At 36.9% G+C, this 23,851-nt stretch overlaps 5 protein-coding genes across 6 annotated transcripts; all 5 read left to right on the top strand.

Annotated features, from left to right (window-relative positions):
* Positions 1–7,110, top strand: hsf4 (heat shock transcription factor 4). The gene is made up of 13 exons (XM_084125100.1): positions 1–291; positions 1,717–1,825; positions 1,921–2,048; positions 2,207–2,331; positions 2,808–2,883; positions 2,996–3,063; positions 3,635–3,734; positions 3,876–4,000; positions 4,694–4,888; positions 5,005–5,113; positions 5,236–5,301; positions 5,418–5,563; positions 5,693–7,110. The coding sequence occupies exons 1-12, from the start codon at positions 28–30 to the stop codon at positions 5,514–5,516; spliced, it is 1,464 nt and encodes a 487-aa protein (XP_083981226.1). The 5' UTR covers positions 1–27; the 3' UTR covers positions 5,517–5,563; positions 5,693–7,110.
* A 1,170-nt stretch (positions 7,111–8,280) lies between these two features.
* On the top strand, positions 8,281–13,306 carry nudt21 (nudix hydrolase 21). 2 transcript variants are annotated; one of them, XM_084124889.1, is made up of 7 exons: positions 8,281–8,576; positions 9,392–9,592; positions 9,839–9,902; positions 11,558–11,650; positions 11,776–11,851; positions 11,937–12,051; positions 12,946–13,306. In XM_084124889.1, exons 1-7 carry the CDS (start codon positions 8,458–8,460, stop codon positions 12,965–12,967), a joined length of 690 nt encoding a protein of 229 aa, XP_083981015.1. In that variant the 5' UTR covers positions 8,281–8,457; the 3' UTR covers positions 12,968–13,306. The 2 variants fall into 2 exon arrangements, with proteins under 2 accessions (XP_083981015.1, XP_083981016.1); XM_084124890.1 differs by having other exon boundaries at positions 8,307–8,576; positions 11,558–11,647.
* Positions 13,307–14,227: 921 nt separating this feature from the next.
* On the top strand, positions 14,228–15,220 carry LOC311089533 (leukotriene B4 receptor 1-like; the record flags this gene model as incomplete). The annotated part of the gene is made up of 1 exon (XM_084124258.1): positions 14,228–15,220. One exon carries the CDS (start codon positions 14,228–14,230, stop codon positions 15,206–15,208), a length of 981 nt encoding a protein of 326 aa, XP_083980384.1. The 3' UTR covers positions 15,209–15,220.
* A 1,047-nt stretch (positions 15,221–16,267) lies between these two features.
* Positions 16,268–17,776, top strand: LOC311090024 (leukotriene B4 receptor 1-like; the record flags this gene model as incomplete). Its single annotated transcript, XM_084125125.1, has 1 exon — positions 16,268–17,776. The coding sequence occupies one exon, from the start codon at positions 16,268–16,270 to the stop codon at positions 17,237–17,239; it is 972 nt and encodes a 323-aa protein (XP_083981251.1). The 3' UTR covers positions 17,240–17,776.
* Positions 17,777–22,647: 4,871 nt separating this feature from the next.
* LOC311089532 (C-C chemokine receptor type 7-like) lies at positions 22,648–23,625 on the top strand (the record flags this gene model as incomplete). Its single annotated transcript, XM_084124257.1, has 1 exon — positions 22,648–23,625. Exon 1 carries the CDS (start codon positions 22,654–22,656, stop codon positions 23,623–23,625), a length of 972 nt encoding a protein of 323 aa, XP_083980383.1. The 5' UTR covers positions 22,648–22,653.
* Positions 23,626–23,851: the final 226 nt, after the last annotated feature.

The raw sequence follows: 23,851 nt of genomic DNA, 5'->3' as shown, positions 1-23,851 counted from the left end.
GGGAATGGCAGGGACCAATATGGCCCTATGACTAGGCCACAGAGAGAGGAGGAGAAGGAGAGAGGAACAGCATCAGCAACGCACATCCCAAGAGAGCATCGATTTGGAAATGGACTAAAATACTTCTGGATTTTTAGACTCATCTGTTCAAGTCCAAGTGTAGTCATGCAGGAGAACCCAGGCTCTATAGGTGTGGATGGAGCATACGCTAGCAATGTACCTGCGTTCCTCACTAAACTCTGGACTCTTGTGGAGGACCCAGAGACCAATCATCTGATTTGCTGGAGTACTGTGAGTTCATCCTGATGGCATCCTATTTGATTGATATATATGATGATAAACTGTGTAGATCTAAAATAGAAAGAAAATCAGGAAGAAAACCAACGTTGCCATTTAATTATGGAATTTTTGTCGGACTGTTGTGAGCCCTTGAGTAGATAGCCAGAGAAACACATTTAAAAGTTGAAATGTAAGTCAGTGATTTTTTAAATATTTGAATGCCAAGAACCTCCAAATATGATGATCCCTTGCAATGAAATGGCAGCTGTATTTATGTATTCAAAGCTATGCTTTATTGGCACGTATACAGACCCTTTTATAATGTTTGTGAAAAATAGTAATCTTACTAAATTGAATAATCTGACTTTTAACTGATTTTCTACAGCTAAAACAAATTACTAAAATATTGGAATATATTTACTTGGTTAACAGTGGTATCTGTTTAAAAATAAATATTTTCTATTCCCAAATTGCAATATCAGAGAAATATATATATTCAACATTTTCTGAGGAGAGCTGTAAGAGATCTCTAGCGGGTCAGTGGAAAATGTAAAAGAATTTTAGTAGAAAAACTATATATAAAATATTGTTAATGTATAAAAATATTTGTCTGGTATTGAAATTTAGTGTAGAAAAAATATTTATACTGTTAACTAAGCAAATACTTTGATAATTAGTTTTAGCTGTAGTAAATTTGGGAGAAATTTTAATATAAAAAGTATATTTACAACATGCATTTAACAGTTTATATTAATGCCTTGTGTAAGCATATTATTCTTCATAATGGAAATATGTTGATCAGTGTTGAACTTTGAGGAAATGTGTTGATGAAGTTTTAAAATAAGACTGAAGGTGGATTTATTACTATTATTAGTGCTGATCTAGCTTAGGTCATCAGAATGATTAATAAGAAACACGTCAAATTATCTATATTCATTCTGCATCCAGATGAAAATGTTTTAAAATTCATTTTAAATGAACATCAAAGGCATCAAAGGTCCAATCAAAGGCCAATAAAAAATAATTATTGACTGAACTCGGAACCACAAAAATCATTTGGCAAATCATCTGGCTCTTTAAGATAATTAATTTTGATCAATACTTTGAGACTGCATAATGATTATATTCATAATCTTCTGGTGAAAATGCCATCTATTTTTATTTGGCAATGAATCATCAGTACTGCACACATTAATTAATTTGCTAAAAATCCTGTGTATCAAAAATCATTTACATTCTGCTTGTGCGTGCAAAAAAGAAGCAACATGCTTCTCTCTGATTTAACACAACCCTGTCTCAGTTTTGCATTTAAACTATGCCTTTCAGGAAAAGCTTGAGGAAGAGCATTAAAAGACTCCCCTCTCATAAACACATGCAACCTGTTTTGTGCTATAATAAAAGCAGAGATGTATTTTGCCTTGTTTTGCCTCATTCTAGACGGGCACCAGCTTCCATGTTTTTGACCAGGGCAGATTTGCTAAGGAGGTTCTGCCCAAATACTTCAAACACAATAACATGGCAAGCTTTGTACGCCAGCTCAACATGTGTAAGTATCAGCCTGCGCTGACAAACATCACCAAAACTCTCACAGACCCTCCAGATTGAAGGAGTGTTTGTGCTAACCTCTCACTTCTCTCTCAGACGGCTTCAGGAAGGTGGTGAACATTGAGCAGAGCGGGCTGGTAAAGCCAGAGCGAGATGACACCGAGTTCCAGCACCTCTATTTCCTCCAGGGCCATGAGCATCTGCTTGAGCACATTAAGCGCAAGGTGAGACGTCTCATCTTTAAGTGATTCTCACTCTTGTTTTATTCGCTCTCATCCTCGGAGTCAGAGGCTCTTAAACACACACACACACACACAGAGGAGAGGATGGAGGTTTGTTTACCCATTACTGCACCATAGTTTATATGTTTGTGTATTCACAGGTGTCAATAGTGAAAAGTGAGGAGACCAAAGTGCGGCAAGAGGACTTGAGTAAGCTGTTGTATGAGGTGCAGGTGTTACGCGGCCAACAAGAGAACATGGAGATGCAGATGCAGGATATGAAACAGTAAGACGTTTAACACACATCTTGTACACATACCCAATTAATCCCATGGCATCATTCACTGCCTATCCTCACTCTTAGTAACAAAGCAATTGAACCCCAAACAACAACTTGACTTTTCACCTCTATTATCCCTCTAACTTTTCACCTACTTCTGTAGTTGGCTCATTCATCGGCTTCTCTGCATTGTGAATCTCAGTGGTTTGGGGTTTTGTTTAAGCTGCCTCAATAGAACATTCAGTAGCTCACCTGACAGGTGGAGTCCAGCGGTCTGATCATATACCCATGTGTATATATTCATCTGAATAATCATCTATTTCAGTAGTTCTCAAATGTTTTCAGATGGTGGACCACATTAATCTATCTATCTATCTATCTATCTATCTATCTATCTATCTATCTATCTATCTATCTATCTATCTATCTATATATCTATCTATCTATCCATCCATCCATCCATATATCTATCTATCTTGTAGGCAGAATGATGTTCTGTGGAGGGAGGTGGTGTCACTGAGGCAGAATCACACACAGCAGCAGAAAGTCATGAACAAGGTAAGAAATACAGCTCATGCCCACACTGGCTGTTATCGGAATAGAAGCTGTTGTGCTGATTTAGTGACTGAGTAATGCTTAATCACTCTCTGATTCTCTGTTCTATCCATAGCTGATTCAGTTTCTGTTCAGCCAGATGCAGTCCAACACTCCCAGCACTGTGGGAATGAAGAGAAAGCTGTGAGTGCACCCATTCATCTGTAACACACACTTCGACACAAACACTAATCTGAAGCACTCGATTTTGTATTGACACATATTCACAAACAAAAAAAAGAGCAAACAGAAAATAGCAATCAACAGCCTGATGCTCCAACACAAACACAGTAGAGGGAACGGCCAACTCAGCTGGAAACAGTCAGCTGATACAATTCACTGCCCTCGCTGCGATGAATGGAGTTGAATGCTGAGTCAGACCTCCTGAGCTCTTGCCCTCACACACGCACCCACAAACACGCACACACCTGAATTGTAGCGCATGACCCTCTACCTTCTATTAAAAGGTGCACCGTCAGCTAGTGTGACGCATGAGAACAAACTGGGTAAGAGGGACCGCAAGAGCCAGAGCTCTTTACCTCGCTGAAACTTTTAAGTGGCTAACTAATAACAACATTATTCCAACGTTTCTTTCACTGTCTTACCACTAGGGTGCAATCGGATTTTAGTTCTCAACAAGGTCTTTGTATTTGAACCCTTATTGATAATAATGTGGTTTCTTTCAATGATATGCTGCATTTTTCCTTCTCTTCAGTCCTCTCATGCTGGATGATGGCTGCTCCACCCCTCCTGCCTCCAAATTCAGCCATAGCCACTCCATGGAGTCCTTGCAAGAATCTTTCTATATCCAGTCGGTGAGAAAGCTTGCATATTAAAGATTGAGGATCTGACAGAGAAGATTTTTCTCACTATCATGCCTCGTACAACTGGTGTTTTGACGGCTTTCTCGATCAATAAAATATGACAAACACAGAATCTCTCTCATGTTCTACCAGCCATCCACAGAAAGTGCATCCTGCTCCACTAGCGGTGTGATGACAGGAGGGCCAATCATTTCTGATGTCACTGAAATTTCACAGTCCACCACCATGGCTTTACAAATGCAGGCAGAGGAATCAAGGTGAGTGGGCCGACCTTCAGGGTTAAAGGATAGTTCACCCAAAAATGAAAACTGTTTTTGTCCATACATTAAAATTGTACTGTATATTCATGTTGTTTTGGACCCCACTGACTTGGACTATGGACACAGTCACACAAACATTCTTCAAAATATCTTCTTTTGTGTTCCACACAAGTAGCCTATGTAAGTCATACAGGTTTGGAACAATATAGGGTGAGAACAATGCAAACTATCCCTTTAGCCAATTTGTTTAGTAGGGCCCAGTCATAAAAATGCAATTTACTGTATAAAAGTACAGAAATATATTAGGATATTATTGTATAGTTGAATGTACTTCTCACAGTAATAATAAAATAATTAATAATCCCCCCCAGAAATATCACACAATATCACAATTACTTTTCCAGGAAACATCTGTGCATCTGTTTTGCAGTGCTTTGTTTGCACACACACACACACACACACACACACAAAAAAAATTTTACATTTCATTTGATTACATTTTAAAAGATTAATTAAATTGTTAATGTTTTATGCAATTGTTTGATTACCAACGGTTTTGATAATACATTTTGTATTCAATTATAAAACACAGAAAAATTAAAGCAGACAACAGAATTTCTGGGGGGAAAAGAGCAAATGGATTTCAGTGGACCCTAGTTTTCCTTGGATTAATGTGATCTGTTTGTTTAGGGAAAAGTGTCTGATGCTGATTAAGGAAGAGCCGGCGAGTCCTGGGGTGCAGGGACGAGGAGATGGTGTACCACTCGGCTCCTGTGAGGTGTGCCCTGAACCCCCCGTCCTCCCTGTTGCCATGGTACAGTCCGTCCTAGAGGGCCGAGGATCTAATTTGGGAGAGAGAAGGGCCAAAAGACCCATGCTGGAGAGGTATAATATATCATCCATGTCAAAGTAACAAATATCTACAACTTGGCACAGTTAAGACTTTTGTTTTAGACAGGCACCACTCACATTTCAGTTTAACTTGTGTGTACATGTTAAAGACCAGAGATTCCTGATGGCGTGGAGAACGTTGACATGAGCCTGGAGGATTTACAGCTGCTTCTGAGAAGTCACCAGCAGAGCATGGAAAGCAGTGCTGCAGCAATGGATGTAAGTATGAATCTTTACAGGGCGAGAGAGCGAATCCACTGTTTACACACATACAAGTGAATGAGAGGATCATAGTAACATACACACCCCGATTAACCTATAACCTCTACTCTTTCTCACAGCCTTTCACATTTAGTCTGCCTTTGAATGAGTGGAACTTCACAGAAATGGACCCAAACCTGAAATCAGTGAGTTTACTGTCACAATCAGCCGCATTAATGGCTCAAAGTGACATTTGATAATTGCATGATCAAGTACCCGTTATATGGACTATTTTCTAAACTATTTATTTGTGCATTTGCAGGAGCTGGCTAATGCCCTCATCCCTGCTGCTATGTCCCAGTACATGTTTCAGGGTCAGGAGGGAGAGACGTACCCGACCGCTGGCTATGAGGAGCAGTGAAGACCTGATATGACAGCCAGCACAGATCCCTCCTGGGAGATGAACAGGTAATGATCAACAGTTACTAACAGCCTGAAGATCCCTGTGATGTTAAAATCTACTGTCTAAGAAGTATAGTTTTATGCTATTAAAATCTACCTCACACTTACGGTTGTCTTGTTTACTCTTTCTCTAAGAGGGATCCATTTGAAAGCATGACACTTGGATTGCATATTATTCCAACATCAGAAGAGAAGGCTCAAATTTATCTGACTAGTAGATGTGGCGGTGATATATCAAGTGCCGACCAGCCCTTCATGAAGATTCACTTAGTAGGCCATTGGTGGAAGATGGATTTTTACGAATCTTTTGGAGCAACTCTTTGGAGATGGAATATTTACAATAAACCTTTCTCAAAGCCAATAAGGAGTTCAGGCTACATCAAGATCATTTTGAAGATGCCAAAGAAAGGCAATATTAAGCATTTCCTTCCCCAACGACTACAACACATGTGAACTGTATGCAATACATCATAAATTATTGTGGCCCGAGTTTGAATGCACTTTACTCTGTGTGTTGGAGTTTCTGCTTTGTGGAGCTGTGATTTTAATTTTCCCTAAAACTTAACTGTAAAAGACAACATATTTTGTTCAAATTTACCTTATAATGAAGCACATACTTGTATTTCAATATATTTAAAGGCATATAAAAGTACTGGTTTAATAATATTATGTATGTATTAATGTGAGAGGTCTAGGGGTTAAAAATCAGACCTCACAGAAAGAAAACTGAAATAATGCACTGCTTTTTGCACAATTTAGTGTATTTTTCTCAGTAATATTCTGGAACATATTCTTAAGACATCAAGTATTTTTGTTTCAATTTATCTTTAAGTTGATCGACTAGCCTTGCAGGATTTATAGTTGTCTTTGATACGCTTATGATATATTGTGTGATATTTGCCCTCATTTGATACAAATGTATTGACCACATTGGTTGAATTCTTAATTAAGTAGCTAAAGATGACTAAAACAGCAATTGTTAATGCCTTTGAGATTAGCACTATACTTATGTATTATAAATATATATTTTTTAATTATTATTATACAATGTATTCTAATTTGATGTTTTCAGTTGACTGTTTTTTAAACCCAACAACACAATTAGAGACTATCTAACAATGACAGTGCCTTAGGCTTTAGGAAAGAATGTGTTTATTGTTCCTGCCAAACCTCATGTAATGAGGGCAAATGAACACATGACATATGATAACATTTCAGAGACCATAATGCACTTTGTTATTACAGGGCAGCCATATAGCAATGCAAAATACCCTAGATCTCTTGCAAATGTGTTGAATTTTAAAATTGCAATACAGTTGCATTGATTTATATGATTTCCCTAAAAAGCAATCTTGCTGCATTGATTTGTATGATTTCTCAAGGATGCAACATCTAATGATGACTTAGATGGGAACGATGATGGAATAAAAGAAATTGCACTAAGAGTGATAACTGTATTAGAAATAGCTTTTATTCAGTGTTAGTTTATAGGCCTACTCTTATTTTTTTGACTACTCCCTAAAGCGCAATAATAAAATGGTTTATTTTGAGAAGGGTGCTTTTTCACATAGGTTGCAAGTCTTTCATTGTATACTTTGTTTTCATAATGTGGTTAATTGCACTAGTAAAAAATGAATGTAGAGTAACACAGCGAGACACAAAAGCACGAAAGCAAGAAAGGAAACCAATGTTGCATATTAATTCTGGATGTAGTCTGTTCCTGACTCCCACCACCATAATGTTAAAAAATATGTACACACAAAAAGTGTAAAACAATAAACGTATTTTAAAAGCACGCAGGATCTCTCATTTTACTTCTTAAAATAAACGAATGAAGAGATCACATCAAAGTTAGGCCTATGTAAACTGAAATATCTATGTTTCTGTTGTACTGTTTTATAACAAGGTGATAACGGTATTAGAAGTAGATTTTATTCGATGTTAGTTTCGCTATTCTTTACCACAAATCAATGGTTTAACTAAAAGGTTTATTTTGAGACGGTTATTTTTTTTATCATGTGATTACTTGCAATGGTAAATTAATGTAGATTAGTCAAGTCAAGTCACATTCATTTATATATTTTAACACTATAGATTGATTAAACGAGCAAGAAAGAAAGTTTAGTAAGTTAATAAAACCATGTATATAAAAGAAAATATAAAAAAAATAACTTTTATTTTTATTTTTTATTAAATGAAAATAATTACAAACATACAAGGCATTAAACAGTTAAGCATATTCTCATATACTACAGTAAAGATTGAGCAAAATCAGCAATAACAATACAATACAAAACATACCTGAGATTATAGATACAGCTACAAAACAAAACAAAAGCAGTAAAAAACAAAAAAACAAAAAAAACAACAACAAATGAACAAAACTTACCGGGGCCATTTCAGATTAACTTAAATGTTTCAAGTAAAGAAAATAATTTAAGGGCTTTCTTTTCCTCCACAAGTTTAAGAGATTTACTTAGAAGATTCAGCTCATTCCTCCAATGAGTCAAAGTAGGTTTGGTTTTATAATATAGCTCCATACATTTATGAATGAAAAACTTTCCGAATAATAAAAGATAATTAAGTACAAAGTCCACATTCTTATTTTCATCAAAAACACCAAAAATAATTGTCTTCACAGATAAAGACAAAAAAAAAAAAAATTAACTTATCTATCAACAATATTTATTAGCCTCGCAGACATGCCGTAAAGCAAAACGCACGGTCGTAACACAGGAAGTAGCCCGATGTCCCGGATGTACTTTCACAACAGAGAGCCGTATTACGGTTTTCATCGAGCGCCAAGGCTGTGCAATTCAATCCCACTAATATCACAATCAACAGTAAAAAAAAAGTGATTAGTGCAAAGATTAAGAAGCGACTATATTATTCGTCGTACGATGTCAGTTGTACCTCCTAATCGATCATCTACCGGTTGGCCTCGTGGAGTAAATCAGTTCGGCAATAAATACATTAGCCAGCCGGCTAAACCGCTCACCCTGGAGAGAACAATCAACCTGTGAGTAGAATTCACCACTGCAAACGACGTGCAGTTACTTTTATTTCATAACTAATGCTCAGCGATCCCTTATAGCTTCTTTTTGAAAATGCTCCGTCCTGCCTTCTGCTGTTTGGATGCGTAACAATACACTGCGTGTGTCTCAATCAGCTCCCTAGATCAGTAGTCAGGGCACTGATAAGGGAGTCGGACATTTTAAGTGCTGTCTCAATCGCAGAATCCTTCCAGTTCCCTAAAAATTCCCGCAATGCACCTTGAAAACCAGGGAGCATCGATTCTCACTATGTTCCCTTAACGGAAGTTGCGAGACGTAAAATACATGAGCCAAATCACTACGCATAATGACACGTGATAGATGTTTATTTTTAATACTCAGCATAAACATACATCTCTAGACAGGAAGTTAACAAAATCTACCTATAATTTATTAATGGCTGAAATGTTGCACGTATATAACAAGCAAAGTATGTCTATGTATCATAATTTACTATAAATAACATTAAAACATAATGTCAGAAAGATGTAATTTCTGCTGTTGTTAATAAATACCAGTAGTTTGTACATTTATATTGACATGCACATGTATGGATAGTATAAAATAACCGGCATTCAAGGATCTGTTTTTGTTGTATTCCATTCCATGTGCAGTAGTTACTGTTTTCTTATCTGTTTTATTTGTGGGGTTGAACAATTAATCGGGGGTTGAAGTGCTCCTTAACAAGAGCGCATATTGTTAATAGTCGATCAATAACATTCTATCATATCCTCATTTAAATGATGGAACTCCTGAACATTATGATGTTTGTTTTTCGCAGATACCCTCTAACAAATTACACATTCGGCACCAAGGAGCCGCTCTATGAGAAGGACAGCTCGGTAGCCGCACGCTTTCAGCGGATGCGGGAGGAGTTTGAGAAAATCGGGATGCGGCGGACAGTGGAGGGAGTTCTGATCGTGCACGAGCACAGACTCCCTCACGTGCTGCTCCTACAGCTGGGAACCACCTTCTTCAAACTGTAAGTGGTCACTGCTTCACTGGAGTTTGTGTGGATGTAATCGATTCAAATAGGTGCCGTTTTAGTGGTTAACCCTTTCAAAAGGAACGTATCTATCCTTCTGTATGATTCATTATTCATTTTTGATGTGTTGCTTTACTTTGCATTGATTTGTTTTGATTTGTTCATCCATTTTGCATTTGTTGAAAATGTGTCTAGTAACTTGTATTGTCAGTGCCTGACAGTTTACATATTGTGTTTTTGCAGTCCTGGTGGTGAGTTGAACCCTGGAGAAGATGAGGTGGAGGGGTTAAAACGACTGATGACAGAGGTATGATTGGTTTTCTGACTATTTATTATGGTAATAATTAATGGCATTTACAGGATTTTTTAACTACAATCTGTTCACTTTGGAGATAAAAAATCAACCAAGTCAAGACAAAAACACTTCCTATCAGAGGCCTTATTTACACCTGGTATTAAGATTTGGTCTGGTATTACGCTATGGTCGATCGGATCACAGGTGGACGAGGGAGGCACATTCCCTTTTACACCTGGTGTTTTAATCCGTCTCTTTTGTCCATTTTCAACCACTTCTGTCCTGATTTCTTTGAGGGGAGGGTCTTTAGGCATAGCCTGGTTAAAACCAGACCATTCTCAGTAGTAACTGAGTTATGGTCTGGCAAAGCTTCATTAATAACTCATTTCCAAAGGGGCGTCACCAACGGACGTCGCTCAAATGCCTCTGGGCGCAGTTGGATAGACCTAAATCCAATCAGAGCGATCGTCATCGTGTAAAGCCATATGCTGCGTCCCAATTCGCCTAAGTTACACTACGCCATAAAAGTATGTACTCTTTTTGTGAAGAAAAGGTATTTACTTTTGAATGTGTAGCAAAAAAGTAGGCAAGCTTTGGGACATACTACTTCGTCATCTTTATTTGGACGGATCTGTCGCGTGCATCCTGTCACTTAAACTGCCCTGTCAATCATCTTGTCACAGTTAAAATCCTCTATTAAATCTAATTTAATTTCCTACCGTTTCGGAGAGAAATATAGTAGCACGTTCATCTGCAAATGGGTCTTTCATGGAGACTGTCCTCATGTGTTTGCAATTTGAATATAATAATGCATTTAAAAGTTGATGCGCTTCACCAACGGACGTTGCTCAAATGCCTCTGGGTGCAATTGGATAGACCTAAAACCAATCAGAGCGATCGTCATTGTGTAAAGCCCGCCCCAACGTTTCTGATTGGTGCCGCGATTTCGACGGATTAGAAATGGGCTTGAATGAGCTCTTTGCCAGACTACTTGCAGAGCAAATCTAAATTTGCTGGAAGTTGTCTGGGTTTTCCCAGGCTACTTTAGGCAGGTAAATGTATGGGCTTTTTCAGATCTTTTGATCTAATGGATGAAATAAGCATGCATAATTTACAAATGAATGCAACCGGCGACGGAAAAACATGGAGAACAGCAGCTTTCGTTTCTGATCTGATAGCCGCAAGATCATGCTGAACAACTGTGAGTGTGTGTTAGAAATCAGGAATGATGAGAGAACATTGTGCTTGGTACATTTTTCATCTTCAAACCAAACTTGGGTCTATAGCCGACAAAGTTTAAATCCCGTATGGCTAGTGCGCTTCCTAAAATGTTTACGCATTAGATCAGGTCAGTAGGCGGAGAGTGTGCGGTCTTCTGTGGCTGTTCAAACGCGTTCGACTACATCAAACTACGAAAGCGCTCGGTTCGAATGCGTTTTCGACTACCTCTGGAAGTGGTCAAAAGTGGACAAGCTCAAAATGTTTTAGACCCCGTTTACTCCTGCATTTAGCGTCCCCCACTTGTGATCCGATCGACAAACGCATCTTAATACCAGGTGTATACAGGGCCAGAGTATCATACCATCTTGTATGACTTTAAAATGCCATATTATGTAATAAATGGATTTAAAATACATTGGAGAATAATTCCTAATTTTCTTGTCAAGATTTTGGGGCGTCAGGATGGAGTGAAACAGGACTGGGTCATTGATGACTGTATTGGGAACTGGTGGAGACCAAACTTTGAACCACCTCAGGTGGTAACTACTCCGTTCCTTTTTCCTCAGACAAACACCACGCACAGGATCACCAACAGTATAAAACAATAATTTTTTCACTTTCAAACACACTAAGATTTTGCTTCATATCTCGTTTCTTTCCACAGTACCCATATATTCCAGCACACATCACTAAACCTAAAGAACATAAGAAGCTTTTTCTAGTACAGCTGCAAGAGAAAGGTAGGGCAAAATATGTTTTGTTTACTCAATGCACCTTGGGTAAAATGTGATTATTCAGCTTAACTTGTGTGTCGTGTGTCTTTAGCATTGTTTGCTGTGCCAAAGAACTACAAGCTGGTGGCCGCCCCCTTGTTCGAGCTTTATGATAATGCTCCTGGCTACGGCCCGATTATATCCAGTCTTCCTCAGCTACTGAGCAGGTGAGGTGTTACTTTTAATATGAGACTGATCGGATGAGTTACGAAAGCATCTAGTGAATAGGCTTCATCATTTAAACAATATTGATAAATGGTGTCTAATTAAATGAACTCTTTCCCCCGCCATTGACGGGTAATGCATCTTATGAAATAGTACAAAATCTCAGGATCAAAACACAGATATAAGCAGATGCATATGTAAAATAGAGCAATCATCAAACATTAAACAGCATATAAATCAAAACTTCCTAAGGTTACTGAATAAAATGTCAACCCAGGATGAGGTATAGGACTGTGAAGCGTTGGCGATGTTGACAGAAGTGATCTACTCCATCTATGTTTTGATCATTGTTCTGAATCCAATCCAGACGTAGTATTTATCCCTGTTCGGACGATAATTGTCTCTCATGTGGATGTGTAAAATAATTACAGCAAATATCATATTTATTATTTGATTATTTAAATCTCCTGTTTAAAAATAGGAAGACAGATGCGCTATAGTTAAAATGGTTTTCTGTCTTGTATTTCATCTCAAAATGGTGGATGTCATTTTAAAAATTAGCTGAAATAATTTAATACAGCCTCTTAATTATTAACAGCCTTTTTCTCAGCTTTTTGTTTAAAATGTTGCTTATTTTATGAAACTTACTTTCAAGCTAGAATTAAAGCTAAGAGTTTTTGTTTAAAAGCTGAGGCTCTGTTCTTTCTTTTGCATACTGAACAGTGCATGTTCAGATATTCTTACAACAAAATATTCTGTGATAGGTTTTGTGAAAATGATCTAAAATCCAGGCAGTGGCTGGTAACTTTTTTTTTTTAACACTGGCGGGGAAAGAGTTAATGTTGTAAATCCTTTGTTTTTATTAACTTGCTCAACCTATTCATTCCCCTGCACAGGTTTAACTTCATCTACAACTGAGAAGAAAATAGTTTTGTCTTGACTGTGGGCTGTCTCTGTGAGCACAGTCTGATGGGAAGGCACGGGTGACAGATAAAGTGCTGGTGTTTTCAATGATGTCGAGGTTTTACATTGTGAGGCATTACATTGCGTAGAAATGTGTGCATTTTTTTTTCTCCTTTATAGATGCATTGTAAGTCTTTGTTATTGAACTTTGTCATCAAGTAACTACATTTTTATGTTCAACTAAGTGATGAATACAATGTCTTTAGAAAAAAAAATGTTTCAGTGACTTTTTTTTAACCTTGTATATTTGTCAGTGCTTTTTATAATAAATTGTTCTCTTTGAGATTATACAGATTTCCTTTGTTTTATATATTTTTTTTGTTGTTGTTGTTAATGTGTATGAAGGACAATTTGGATTTTTGGCATTAAACTGATATGCTGTATGGAAAATGATTGCACAGAATATGGTATTATCAATAAAATAACTGACCAAAATAAAATTAAAATGATATATTTGATGTTAAATAATATCTAAAAATACATTAAGCCCCTTTAATGGTGGTGTTTTTTGTTTTGTTTTGTTTTTTCATGTGTAACAGGTTTATTTGACCCAAAACAATTATCATTTCAAAACAGTCATACAATCAGTAGTTTTAGCCAATTTATACTCTCTCTCTGACCCTAGGAACTAAACAGGCTGTTAAATGACTGACATGAATCAGAACTTATATCAGAAAATTAAACTTTAGCCAAAAAGTTATGCAGAGTCACATTTGCTGCCCCACAGCCAGGAACAGCACAATGTTTTCACATTTCCCCTTAAATGTCATCAATCATTTATTTGTGAGTTTTCTAAAGCCTTTGCTTTTTACTATATTTTAAATTACTATTTATGTTTTTCTTAAGTGTTATTAAAAAATATTGGTTAGTTTATTATAACTTTATAATTTTACATTATAATCCTAAACAGATCATTAATTAATGTAAATATAAATTGAATTGTCATTAAATCATATTTGTTTGTACAGTAACTATCATATTTGTTTGTACAGTAACTACTGATCTTTTATCATACAATGATATACTGTCATATTGCTAATAACTTATTAATGAAAGTGCTACTAAAACCTTTGCTTGTGGCTATGATATATGATCTTTGTTTATTTTTCCGGCTATAGGTGAGCATGCCATTTGGCATATGTTGTTTCATGGGAGGGGTTCTCTCAGTAACTTGTATATTTTGTTTCTAACATTAGAGATTCAAAATATTTGATCATGATGGAGCTCAACGTAAGCTTCAATTCCACATCTAACACTGCTGTGGGTTCAGAACAGATTGCTCCTGCTGTAGTTCTGGGTTTGTGCTGTTTGGTGGGTTTGCCAAGCAATATCGCTGTAATCATCAGCATTGCTCGTGAGTGGAACGCAAATTTTAGCTTTACCTTAAGCCTAATGCTAAACCTTGCTGTCTCTGATGCTTTGACCCTTTGCTTGGCTCCTGTCGTGCTGTGTGGAATACTGTTTGGATGGAAACTTGGCCTTTGGTCTTGTAGGATCCTGTTCTTCTTGGGTCACTGGAGTCTGTATGTTGGTGTCCTGACGGTCACCTCCATGAGTGTGCACCGCTATCACAATGCCATCAAGTCAAGGGTCACTAACAGGAAGCTACTGCACAGACTGGAAAGACGACACAGACGCCTTCATCTGACTGGCATCTGGATTCTAGCCTTTGTTTTTTTCCTACCAATATTTTTCACTCAAGAACTCAAAGACAAGGATGGATTGCAAAGATGTCAGAGGATGGAGTCAATGGAGTCACGGTCTATAGTAGTGGCTGTTTTGCTTCTTGAGACCCTGTTTGGGTTCGTCATTCCATTTTTGATCATGTTAACATGTTATCTCTGGTTGCACAAAGGCTTGAGCCAAAAAGCCAAGAGCTCCAGTCTAACTAAAGCTCCACGGGACCAGAAACCCAGAAATCAGGGGGCAAACGTTAAGACTTACAAGAAGAGACTTGTGGTCAGCATCGTTGTGGCTTTCTTTCTGTTTTGGACTCCTGTGCACATCATCAATGTGATTGATATAGTTACTACTCTGACTAAAACATCTCATCCAGATGTTTATGCCCGACTGAAGTCCTTCCGTAGAGTTTATGGTGATACAAGCAAGACTCTGGCTTTGCTAAACTGCTGTCTGGATCCTTTTCTCTATGCCGTCTCTTCAGGAAATATTCTAAAATGTATCAGAAAGAAATAATTCTCCCTGCTGTTCTTGTGTGTTTTGCAGTAGATGAACACATGCTGTTGATGGAGAAACAATATTTGACATTCATCTGACTGCAGTTCATACATGCATTCATTCATATATGATCCAAAATTATTGATTTGGTCTCATGAGAGAACAAAGTATCCCAGAGTATGGATTACCAGAATGCTATATTTTGGTAATATGGGCCTTGGAAAAAACTAAATAGGTTTCTTGTGGTTTAGCTGCATTTAGTTATTGTTCAAATTTAAGACAATGTACTTACTTTTTTGCATACATATGCCAAAACGCATGCAATTCGTTTGTCAATAAGAAATTCAAATAATGTTGTGAACCAGAAACTAATTGTTCAGAAATCTGAACTTGTTGTTTTGAGAGACAAACTCATTCGAGAATTGAGCCAAAGTGATTGAGAAAAACTGTAAAACTTAGAATTAAGAACATCCTATAAGTAGTGATATATTACCATGGTGTTATATATTATTATGGGCTTAATAAGAAGATTTTTAATAGTTTTTATTTTAAAAATAAGCATGTGAGGTAAATGTTTGCAGCTTGCAAAAGGGGCTTCATTAAGAGTAAAAGGAAGAACAGAAGAGGAAGAAACATCTGAAAACCACAAACCACAAGAATACAGCTATTTTAGAAATAAGCTAAAAAATAATGCAAACAGAAGGCTTCAACAAAATCATATACCATCAATTAACAACCAACAATAATGTACAGTATGTGAAAAATGTTAACCTATTCTATTACACCCAATAAACAAAATAATGAACGTTTAAAATAGCATCATATGACCCCTTTAAGGGTGAAGTGTGAGTTAATAATGTTGTCTCTGTATCTTTTATTTTAATTGCATTGTTTGGTTTAGATGAAAATATATATAGCGAGTCAAAGGGGAGCTTTAATAAAAAAAATGTTCCCTTGATTGAGATGAGCAAAGCTGTGGTTTTAGTTTACAGAAGTGGGAGGAGTTGACATAGCCCCTGTTCTTCAAGCAGTCATAACTTATATTCAGCATTTTCCAGACCAAAAAAAAATTTGATCATGATGGAGCTCAACTTAAGCTTCAATTCCACATCTAACAACACTGCTGTGGGTTCAGAACAGATTGCTCCTGCTGTAGTTCTGGGTTTGTGCTGTTTGGTGGGTTTGCCAAGCAATATCGCTGTAATCATCAGCATTGCTCGTGAGTGGAACAAAAATTTGAGCTTTACCTTAAGCCTAATGCTAAACCTTGCTGTCTCTGATGCTTTGACCCTTTGCTTGGCTCCTGTCGTGCTGTGTGGAATACTGTTTGGATGGAATCTTGGCCTTTGGTCTTGTAGGATCCTGTTCTTCTCGGGTCACTGGAGTCTGTATGTTGGTGTCCTGACGGTCACCTCCATGAGTGTGCACCGCTATCACAATGTCATCAAGTCAAGGGTCACTAACAGGAAGCTACTGCACAGACTGGAAAGACGACACAGACACCTTCATCTGACTGGCATCTGGATTCTAGCCTTTGTTTTTGCCCTACCAATATTTTTCACTAAAGGACTCAAAGACAAGGATGGATTGCAAAGATGTCAGAGGACAATGGAGTCACAGTCTATAGTAGTGGCTGTTTTGCTTCTTGAGATCCTGTTTGGGTTCGTCATTCCATTTTTGATCATGTTAACATGTTATCTCTGGTTGCACAAAGGCTTGAGCCAAAAAGCCAAGATCTCCAATCTAACTAAAGCTCCACAGGACCAGAAACCCAGAAATCAGGGGGCAAACGTTAAGACTTACAAGAAGAGACTTGTGGTCAGCATCGTTGTGGCTTTCTTTCTGTTTTGGACTCCTGTGCACATCATCAATGTGATTGATATAGTTACTACTCTGACTAAAACATCTCATTCAGATGTTTATGCCCGACTGATGTCCTTCCGTGGAGTTTATGGGGGTACAAGCAAGACTCTGGCTTTGCTAAACTGCTGTCTGGATCCTTTTCTCTATGTTTTCTTTTCAAGGAATGTCATAAAGTGTTGTAAGTAGAACCCCCGTTTTTCAGTCTGTAAAAAGATGTAGAACATTTATAAAAACAACCCTGTTATGAATTTTTGTTGCTGCAATATTATTAGATTATATTATTTTAATGAACAAATAGTATAAATAATCTATAGAATGTATCTACAGTTTATGGTTATGCACCCTGCTTCCATCCTCTCTCTTCACAGTAATACAAATCATTTAATTGCTGCTATAGTGTCTTATAAATGCTGTTCCTCTTTTATACTGAAAGGCATGTAGTTATTGTGTCTCTGTACACACTGTACATCCTTGCTTCATAATAACCCTGACGCTAAATGCTCTAACTCAGAACTTCAGCTGAACAATGAAACTATTTTCTTTTAGAGCTGCTGTACAGCCAAAATGAACTCTGTTTGCATCACTGAATCATTTTCCTGTTATCACTGTAAAGTTGCTTTGAAACAATCTGTATTTTATAAAGCAATATAGAAATGAAAGTTACTTGACTTGACAGAAACAATAAAGGAAACATGCATGGTGGTTTAAACACCTTGTTAAGTTCCACAGAAAAGTACCGGACACGTGGTTGGCTTGATGATCAGCTTGCACTGTCAGTGTACATCTGTATTGTGTAAGAATTGACCAATATAATTCTACCCCCTTACTATTATCAATTGGTGTTCCACAGGGTTCAATTATAGGTCCAATTCTTTTCAGTTTATACATTAACGATTTACCATCTTTGTGCAAGAACTGTGACACTTTGATGTATGCAGATGACACAGTTATCTTGGCCTATGGAAAATCCACAGAGGAAGTTGCCTCAAAACCAATAGAGGTCTCAATGATCCTAAGAAAGGTGAGAAATCAGCCCAGAACTACACGGGAGGAGCTGGTCAATGACCTGAAAAGAGCTGGGACCACCGTTTCCAAGGTTACTGTTGGTAATACACTAAGACGTCATGGTTTGAAATCATGCATGGCACGGAAGGTTCCCCTGCTTAAACCAGCACATGTCAAGGCCCGTCTTAAGTTTGCCAATGACCATTTGGATGATCCAGAGGAGTCATGGGAGAAAGTCATGTGGTCAGATGAGACCAAAATAGAACTTTTTGGTCATAATTCCACTAAACGTGTTTGGAGGAAGAAGAATGATGAGTATCATCCCAAGAACACCATCCCTACTGTGAAGCATGGTTTGGGGGTGTTTTTCTGCACATGGGACAGGGCGACTGCACTGTATTAAGGAGAGGATGACCAGGGCCATGTATTGCGAGATTCTGGGGAACAACCTCCTTCCCTCAGTTAGAGCATTGAAGATGGGTCGAGGCTGGGTCTTCCAACATGACAATGACCCGAAGCACACAGCCAGGATAACCAAGGAGTGGCTCTGTAAGAAGCATATCGAGGTTCTGGCGTGGCCTAGCCAGTCTCCAGACCTAAACCCAATAGAGAATCTTTGGAGGGAGCTCAAACTCTGTGTTTCTCAGCGACAGCCCAGAAACCTGACTGATCTAGAGAAGATCTGTGTGGAGGAGTGGGCCAAAATCCCTCCTGCAGTGTGTGCAAACCTGGTGAAAAACTACAGGAAACGTTTGACCTCTGTAATTGCAAACAAAGGCTACTGTACCAAATATTAACATTGATTTTCTCAGGTGTTCAAATACTTATTTGCAGCTGTATCATACAAATAAATAGTTAAAAAATCATACATTGTGATTTCTGGATTTTATTTTTTAGATTATGTCTCTCACAGTGGACATGCACCTACGATGACAATTTCAGACCCTTCCATGATTTCTAAGTGGGAGTTGCAAAATAGCAAAATAGCAAAAAATAGCAGGGTGTTCAAATACTTATTTTCCTCACTGTATATAAATAAATAGATGAATAACAAAATGTTTATTTATATAAAATGTAATATTTGTAAGTGTAGGTATAAGTAATGACATCTGTATACTTGTATAATTACAAAGGGATAATTTACCCAAAAATCATTTACTCACCCTCAAGTTGTTTCAAACCTGTATGAATTTCTTTCTTCTGCTGAACACAAAAGACGATATTTTTAAGAATGTCAGTAACCAGACAGTTGATGGGCCCCATTGACTTTAATTATATATATATTTTTCATACTATGGATGTCAATGGGGCCCATTAACTGTTTGGCTACTCATATTCTTCAATATATCTTCTTTTGTGTTCAGCAGAAGATGAAATTCATCCAGGTGTGGAACAACTTGAGGGTGAATAAATGATGACAGAATTTTCATTTTTGGGTGAACTATCACTTTAAATTATATATATATGTCATAGAATAAATAAATAAAAAGTGTATAATGTGGTTGGTATGTGATATAACAGGGCTCTTTCAACTCTTTCAATTATTGTTTGATCATTTATTTTTGTAAAATATACAGTATACATATGTATGGAAATAAATGTATATAAAAAAAATACAGTTTCTAAAATTCAAACAATGCTAATGTTAAAAAGCTGAAGCTCAGCTAAATGTTTCAAAGGCCCAACAAGTGGCTTTGTAATCAAGTATGTAAATAAATGTGGTAACACTTTACAATAAGGTTCATTAGTTAACATTTGTTACTGTATTTGTTCATCTTTGTTAACGTTTGTTAATAGAAATACAGCTGTTCATTATTTGTTCATGTTCACAGTGCATTAACTAATGTTAACTTAATGTTACGTTTTTTTGGAACAGTTTGCATAAAATATTCCTCTTACCTGACAGATATCACTGAAAATGTGACTGACTAGCCGATCAGAAATTCTTTCTGCTTGTGAATTAATTTACACTCTAGTTTTAACTTTCATTGGGTTAGCTGAGATGTCAGTAGTGGGCAGAGTTTTGGAGGGGCAACATGTGTTTGAAGTGAGTGTAAAATTAATTTGCTAAGTCTGACTAAAGCTAGCAAAATGACTGAAATTGCTTACAGAGCCTAATCCAAATGCATTCTGTCATTTTGTTTTGTTTCAGGGAATTCAGATCTCACCTTACGAAAAAGAAGTTTATTCAAGTGTGCTATTATTATACTTCTTTTAAACAAAAAAATAAGATATGAAACAGAAAACAGATATGTTCCTAATTCTGAGTATCTGAATTTCTGTGTAGTCATAGGAATTTACTTCAAATCTACTTTGGACTATTTGACTGAATTGTCAGGCTATCCATGTTTCACTGTTATAGGACAGTAGGGGGCGCTATTACGCATCTTCTAATACAGAATCTCCTGATCAAATTAAATTTTGATCATTAAATTATGTAAAATAACGTGGTCATAAAACATTAATCAGCATAAAAGTTAAAAAACTGCCTACCGTTACCAAATGAAATGTCGAACCCATGGAGAGGAAACGACAGTGAAGCTTTGGGGTGTTGATGGACTCGATCTACTCCATCTATGTTTTGATCATCGAATCCGATGAGGTCGTAGTCTTTGACAAAAATGCTATTATCTCTGCTTTTTGTTTAAAATGTAGCACTTTTTTTTTTTTATATGAAACTTACCCACATTCAAGTGTTGATAAAAAAGGATGCATGAAGCTAGAATAAAATGTTTTTTAAATGGAAAGAGTTAAAGTACTGTTAAAGGTATATTTCAAATATAAATATTAATACCTAAATAGGAACATAATAGTGTACTTAAAGTGCAAAAATAATATATAAATAGTAAACTATAAGTACGATGTTAAGTTTGCTTAAAGAAAACTTACAAGTATGCCTGCAGTATAAAACTACTAAACTAGTTTACAGAGAGTCTACTTCAAAGTGTACTTTCATAAACTAAAGTATTTGACAAGTAAAGTATAAGTTCACTTGTAGTATAGTTGCAAAAACTAGTTGTGTACTCAAAGTTTACTATTGTTACACTTACAGTATGCTTAAAAGTATACTTTTATTCACTAAAAGTAGGTAATTTAGTTCCAAGTAGTTTTGAAACAGTACACTTACTAGTATACTTCTAGTACATTGATATTAGTATACTTACTACATAAAGTATACTTAAAATATACTTGAACTTTACTTAATAAAATTTACTTGAAGTATACTTATTTTTTGTAAGTGTCTGCAACCTCCATTAATGTCCAAATCAAAGGTGTACATAAAACTAGAGTGTAATTGATTTGTGTCAGTCATGCATGGAGACAAAGAATAATTGTTACCGTTTGTTGGTAATGCAGCTGGCTCTTGTCCACACTAGGTGGAGTGTCATAGATCTCCTGACCATCTCTACTGGGTGGGCCTTTCATTGCCATTGGAGGAGTATCATAAACCTGTGGCCCAGAGAAAAAGGAACAGGGTCAAGAAGACATAAAACTAATTTACTAGTTAAATTAATTAAATACAAAATTAAGACAGAAGAATGTCAGATCATGTCAGTATAATGACAATCTTGTAACAGAATAAATTTGCCCCTTTGCTTGGCTCCGAACATGAACATGAACATGAACATGAACATGAACATGAACATGAACATGAACATGAACATGAACATGAACATGAACATGAACATGAACATGAACATGAACATGAACATGAACATGAACAACAGCAGACTACAGGAAACAATACTTGACAAAGACACATGGCAAACATGAGGGCTTAAATACACAGACTAATGACAAAACAAGGGACACCTGTGAACAATGATCAGACAATTAACCAATGACAAGACACATGGACATGGCAGGATCACATGACAAACAGGGAATCACATGACAGACATGGAAACATGACATGACATGACACGACACAGAAACATGACGAGAACAAACCCAAAAACAAAACCGTGACACCTATAAGTAGTGATATATTACCATGGTGTTATATATTATTATGAGCTTAATAAGACAATTTTTAATATTTTTATTATTAAAATATTAAAAATTTTATTAATAGCATATGAGGTAAATGTTTGCAGCTTGCAAAAGGGGCTTCATTAAGAGTAAAAGGAAGAACAGAAGAGGAAGAAACATCTGAAAACCACAAACCACAAGAACACAGTTATTTTACAAATAAGCTAAAAATAATGCAAACAGAAGGCTTCAACAAAATCATATACCATTGATTAACAACCAACAATAATGTACAGTATGTGAAAAATGTTAACCTATTCTATTACACCCAATAAACAAAATAATGAACGTTTAAAATATCATCATATGACCCCTTTAAGGGTGAAGTGTGAGTTAATAATGTTGTCTCTGTATCTTTTATTTTAATTGCATTGTTTGGTTTAGAAGAAAATGTATATAGCGAGTCAAAGGGGAGCTTTAATAAAAAAAAAATTTCCCTTGATTGAGATAAGAGCAAAACTGTGGTTTTAGTTTACAGAAGTGGGAGGAGTCGACATAGCCCCTGTTCTTCAAGCAGTCATAACTTACATTCAGCATTTTCCAGACCAAAAAAAAATTTGATCATGATGGAGCTCAACGTAAGCTTCAATTCCACATCTAACAACACTGCTGTGGGTTCAGAACAGATTGCTCCTGCTGTAGTTCTGGGTTTGTGCTGTTTGGTGGGTTTGCCAAGCAATATCGCTGTAATCATCAGCATTGCTCGTGAGTGGAACAAAAATTTGAGCTTTACCTTAAGCCTAATGCTAAACCTTGCTGTCTCTGATGCTTTGACCCTTTGCTTGGCTCCTGTCGTGCTGTGTGGAATACTGTTTGGATGGAAACTTGGCCTTTGGTCTTGTAGGATCCTGTTCTTCTCGGGTCACTGGAGTCTGTATGTTGGTGTCCTGACGGTCACCTCCATGAGTGTGCACCGCTATCACAATGTCATCAAGTCAAGGGTCACTAACAGGAAGCTACTGCACAGACTGGAAAGACGACACAGACACCTTCATCTGACTGGCATCTGGATTCTAGCCTTTGTTTTTGCCCTACCAATATTTTTCACTCAAGAACTCAAAGACAAGGATGGATTGCAAAGATGTCAGAGGACAATGGAGTCTATAGTAGTGGCTGTTTTGCTTCTTGAGATCCTGTTTGGGTTCGTCATTCCATTTTTGATCATGTTAACATGTTATCTCTGGTTGCACAAAGGCTTGAGCCAAAAAGCCAAGAGCTCCAATCTAACTAAAGCTCCACGGGACCAGAAACCCAGAAATCAGGGGGCAAACGTTAAGACTTACAAGAAGAGACTTGTGGTCAGCATTGTTGTGGCTTTCTTTCTGTTTTGGACTGTTCACATCATCAATGTGATTGATATAGTTACTACTCTGACTAAAACATCTCATTCAGATGTTTATGTCCGACTGATGTCCTTCCGTGGAGTTTATGGTGATACAAGCAAGACTCTGGCTTTGCTAAACTGCTGTCGTCTGGATCCTTTTCTCTATGCCGTCTGTTCAGGAAATATTCTAAAATGTATCAGAAAGAAATGATTCAAAATTTCTGATTGGATTATTTACTTCCATGTTTTAAAGACTCCCTGTTTCCTCATTGCTTTTCTTGTGTGGTTTGCTGTATGAACAACACATGCTGTTGATGGAGAAACAAAATTCAACATTCTTCTGTCTGCATTTCATTTACGTGCATCCATTTATACAAACGGTCATATTCATCAACATGAATAGAGTAAGTATAACATTGTAAATAATCACATAGAGA

This window comes from Abramis brama (assembly GCF_963993115.1).
Source record: "Abramis brama genome assembly, chromosome: 9".
In the NCBI taxonomy this organism is placed as follows: Eukaryota; Metazoa; Chordata; class Actinopteri; order Cypriniformes; family Leuciscidae; genus Abramis; species Abramis brama.
This window is presented reverse-complemented; position numbering and strand designations above follow the sequence as displayed.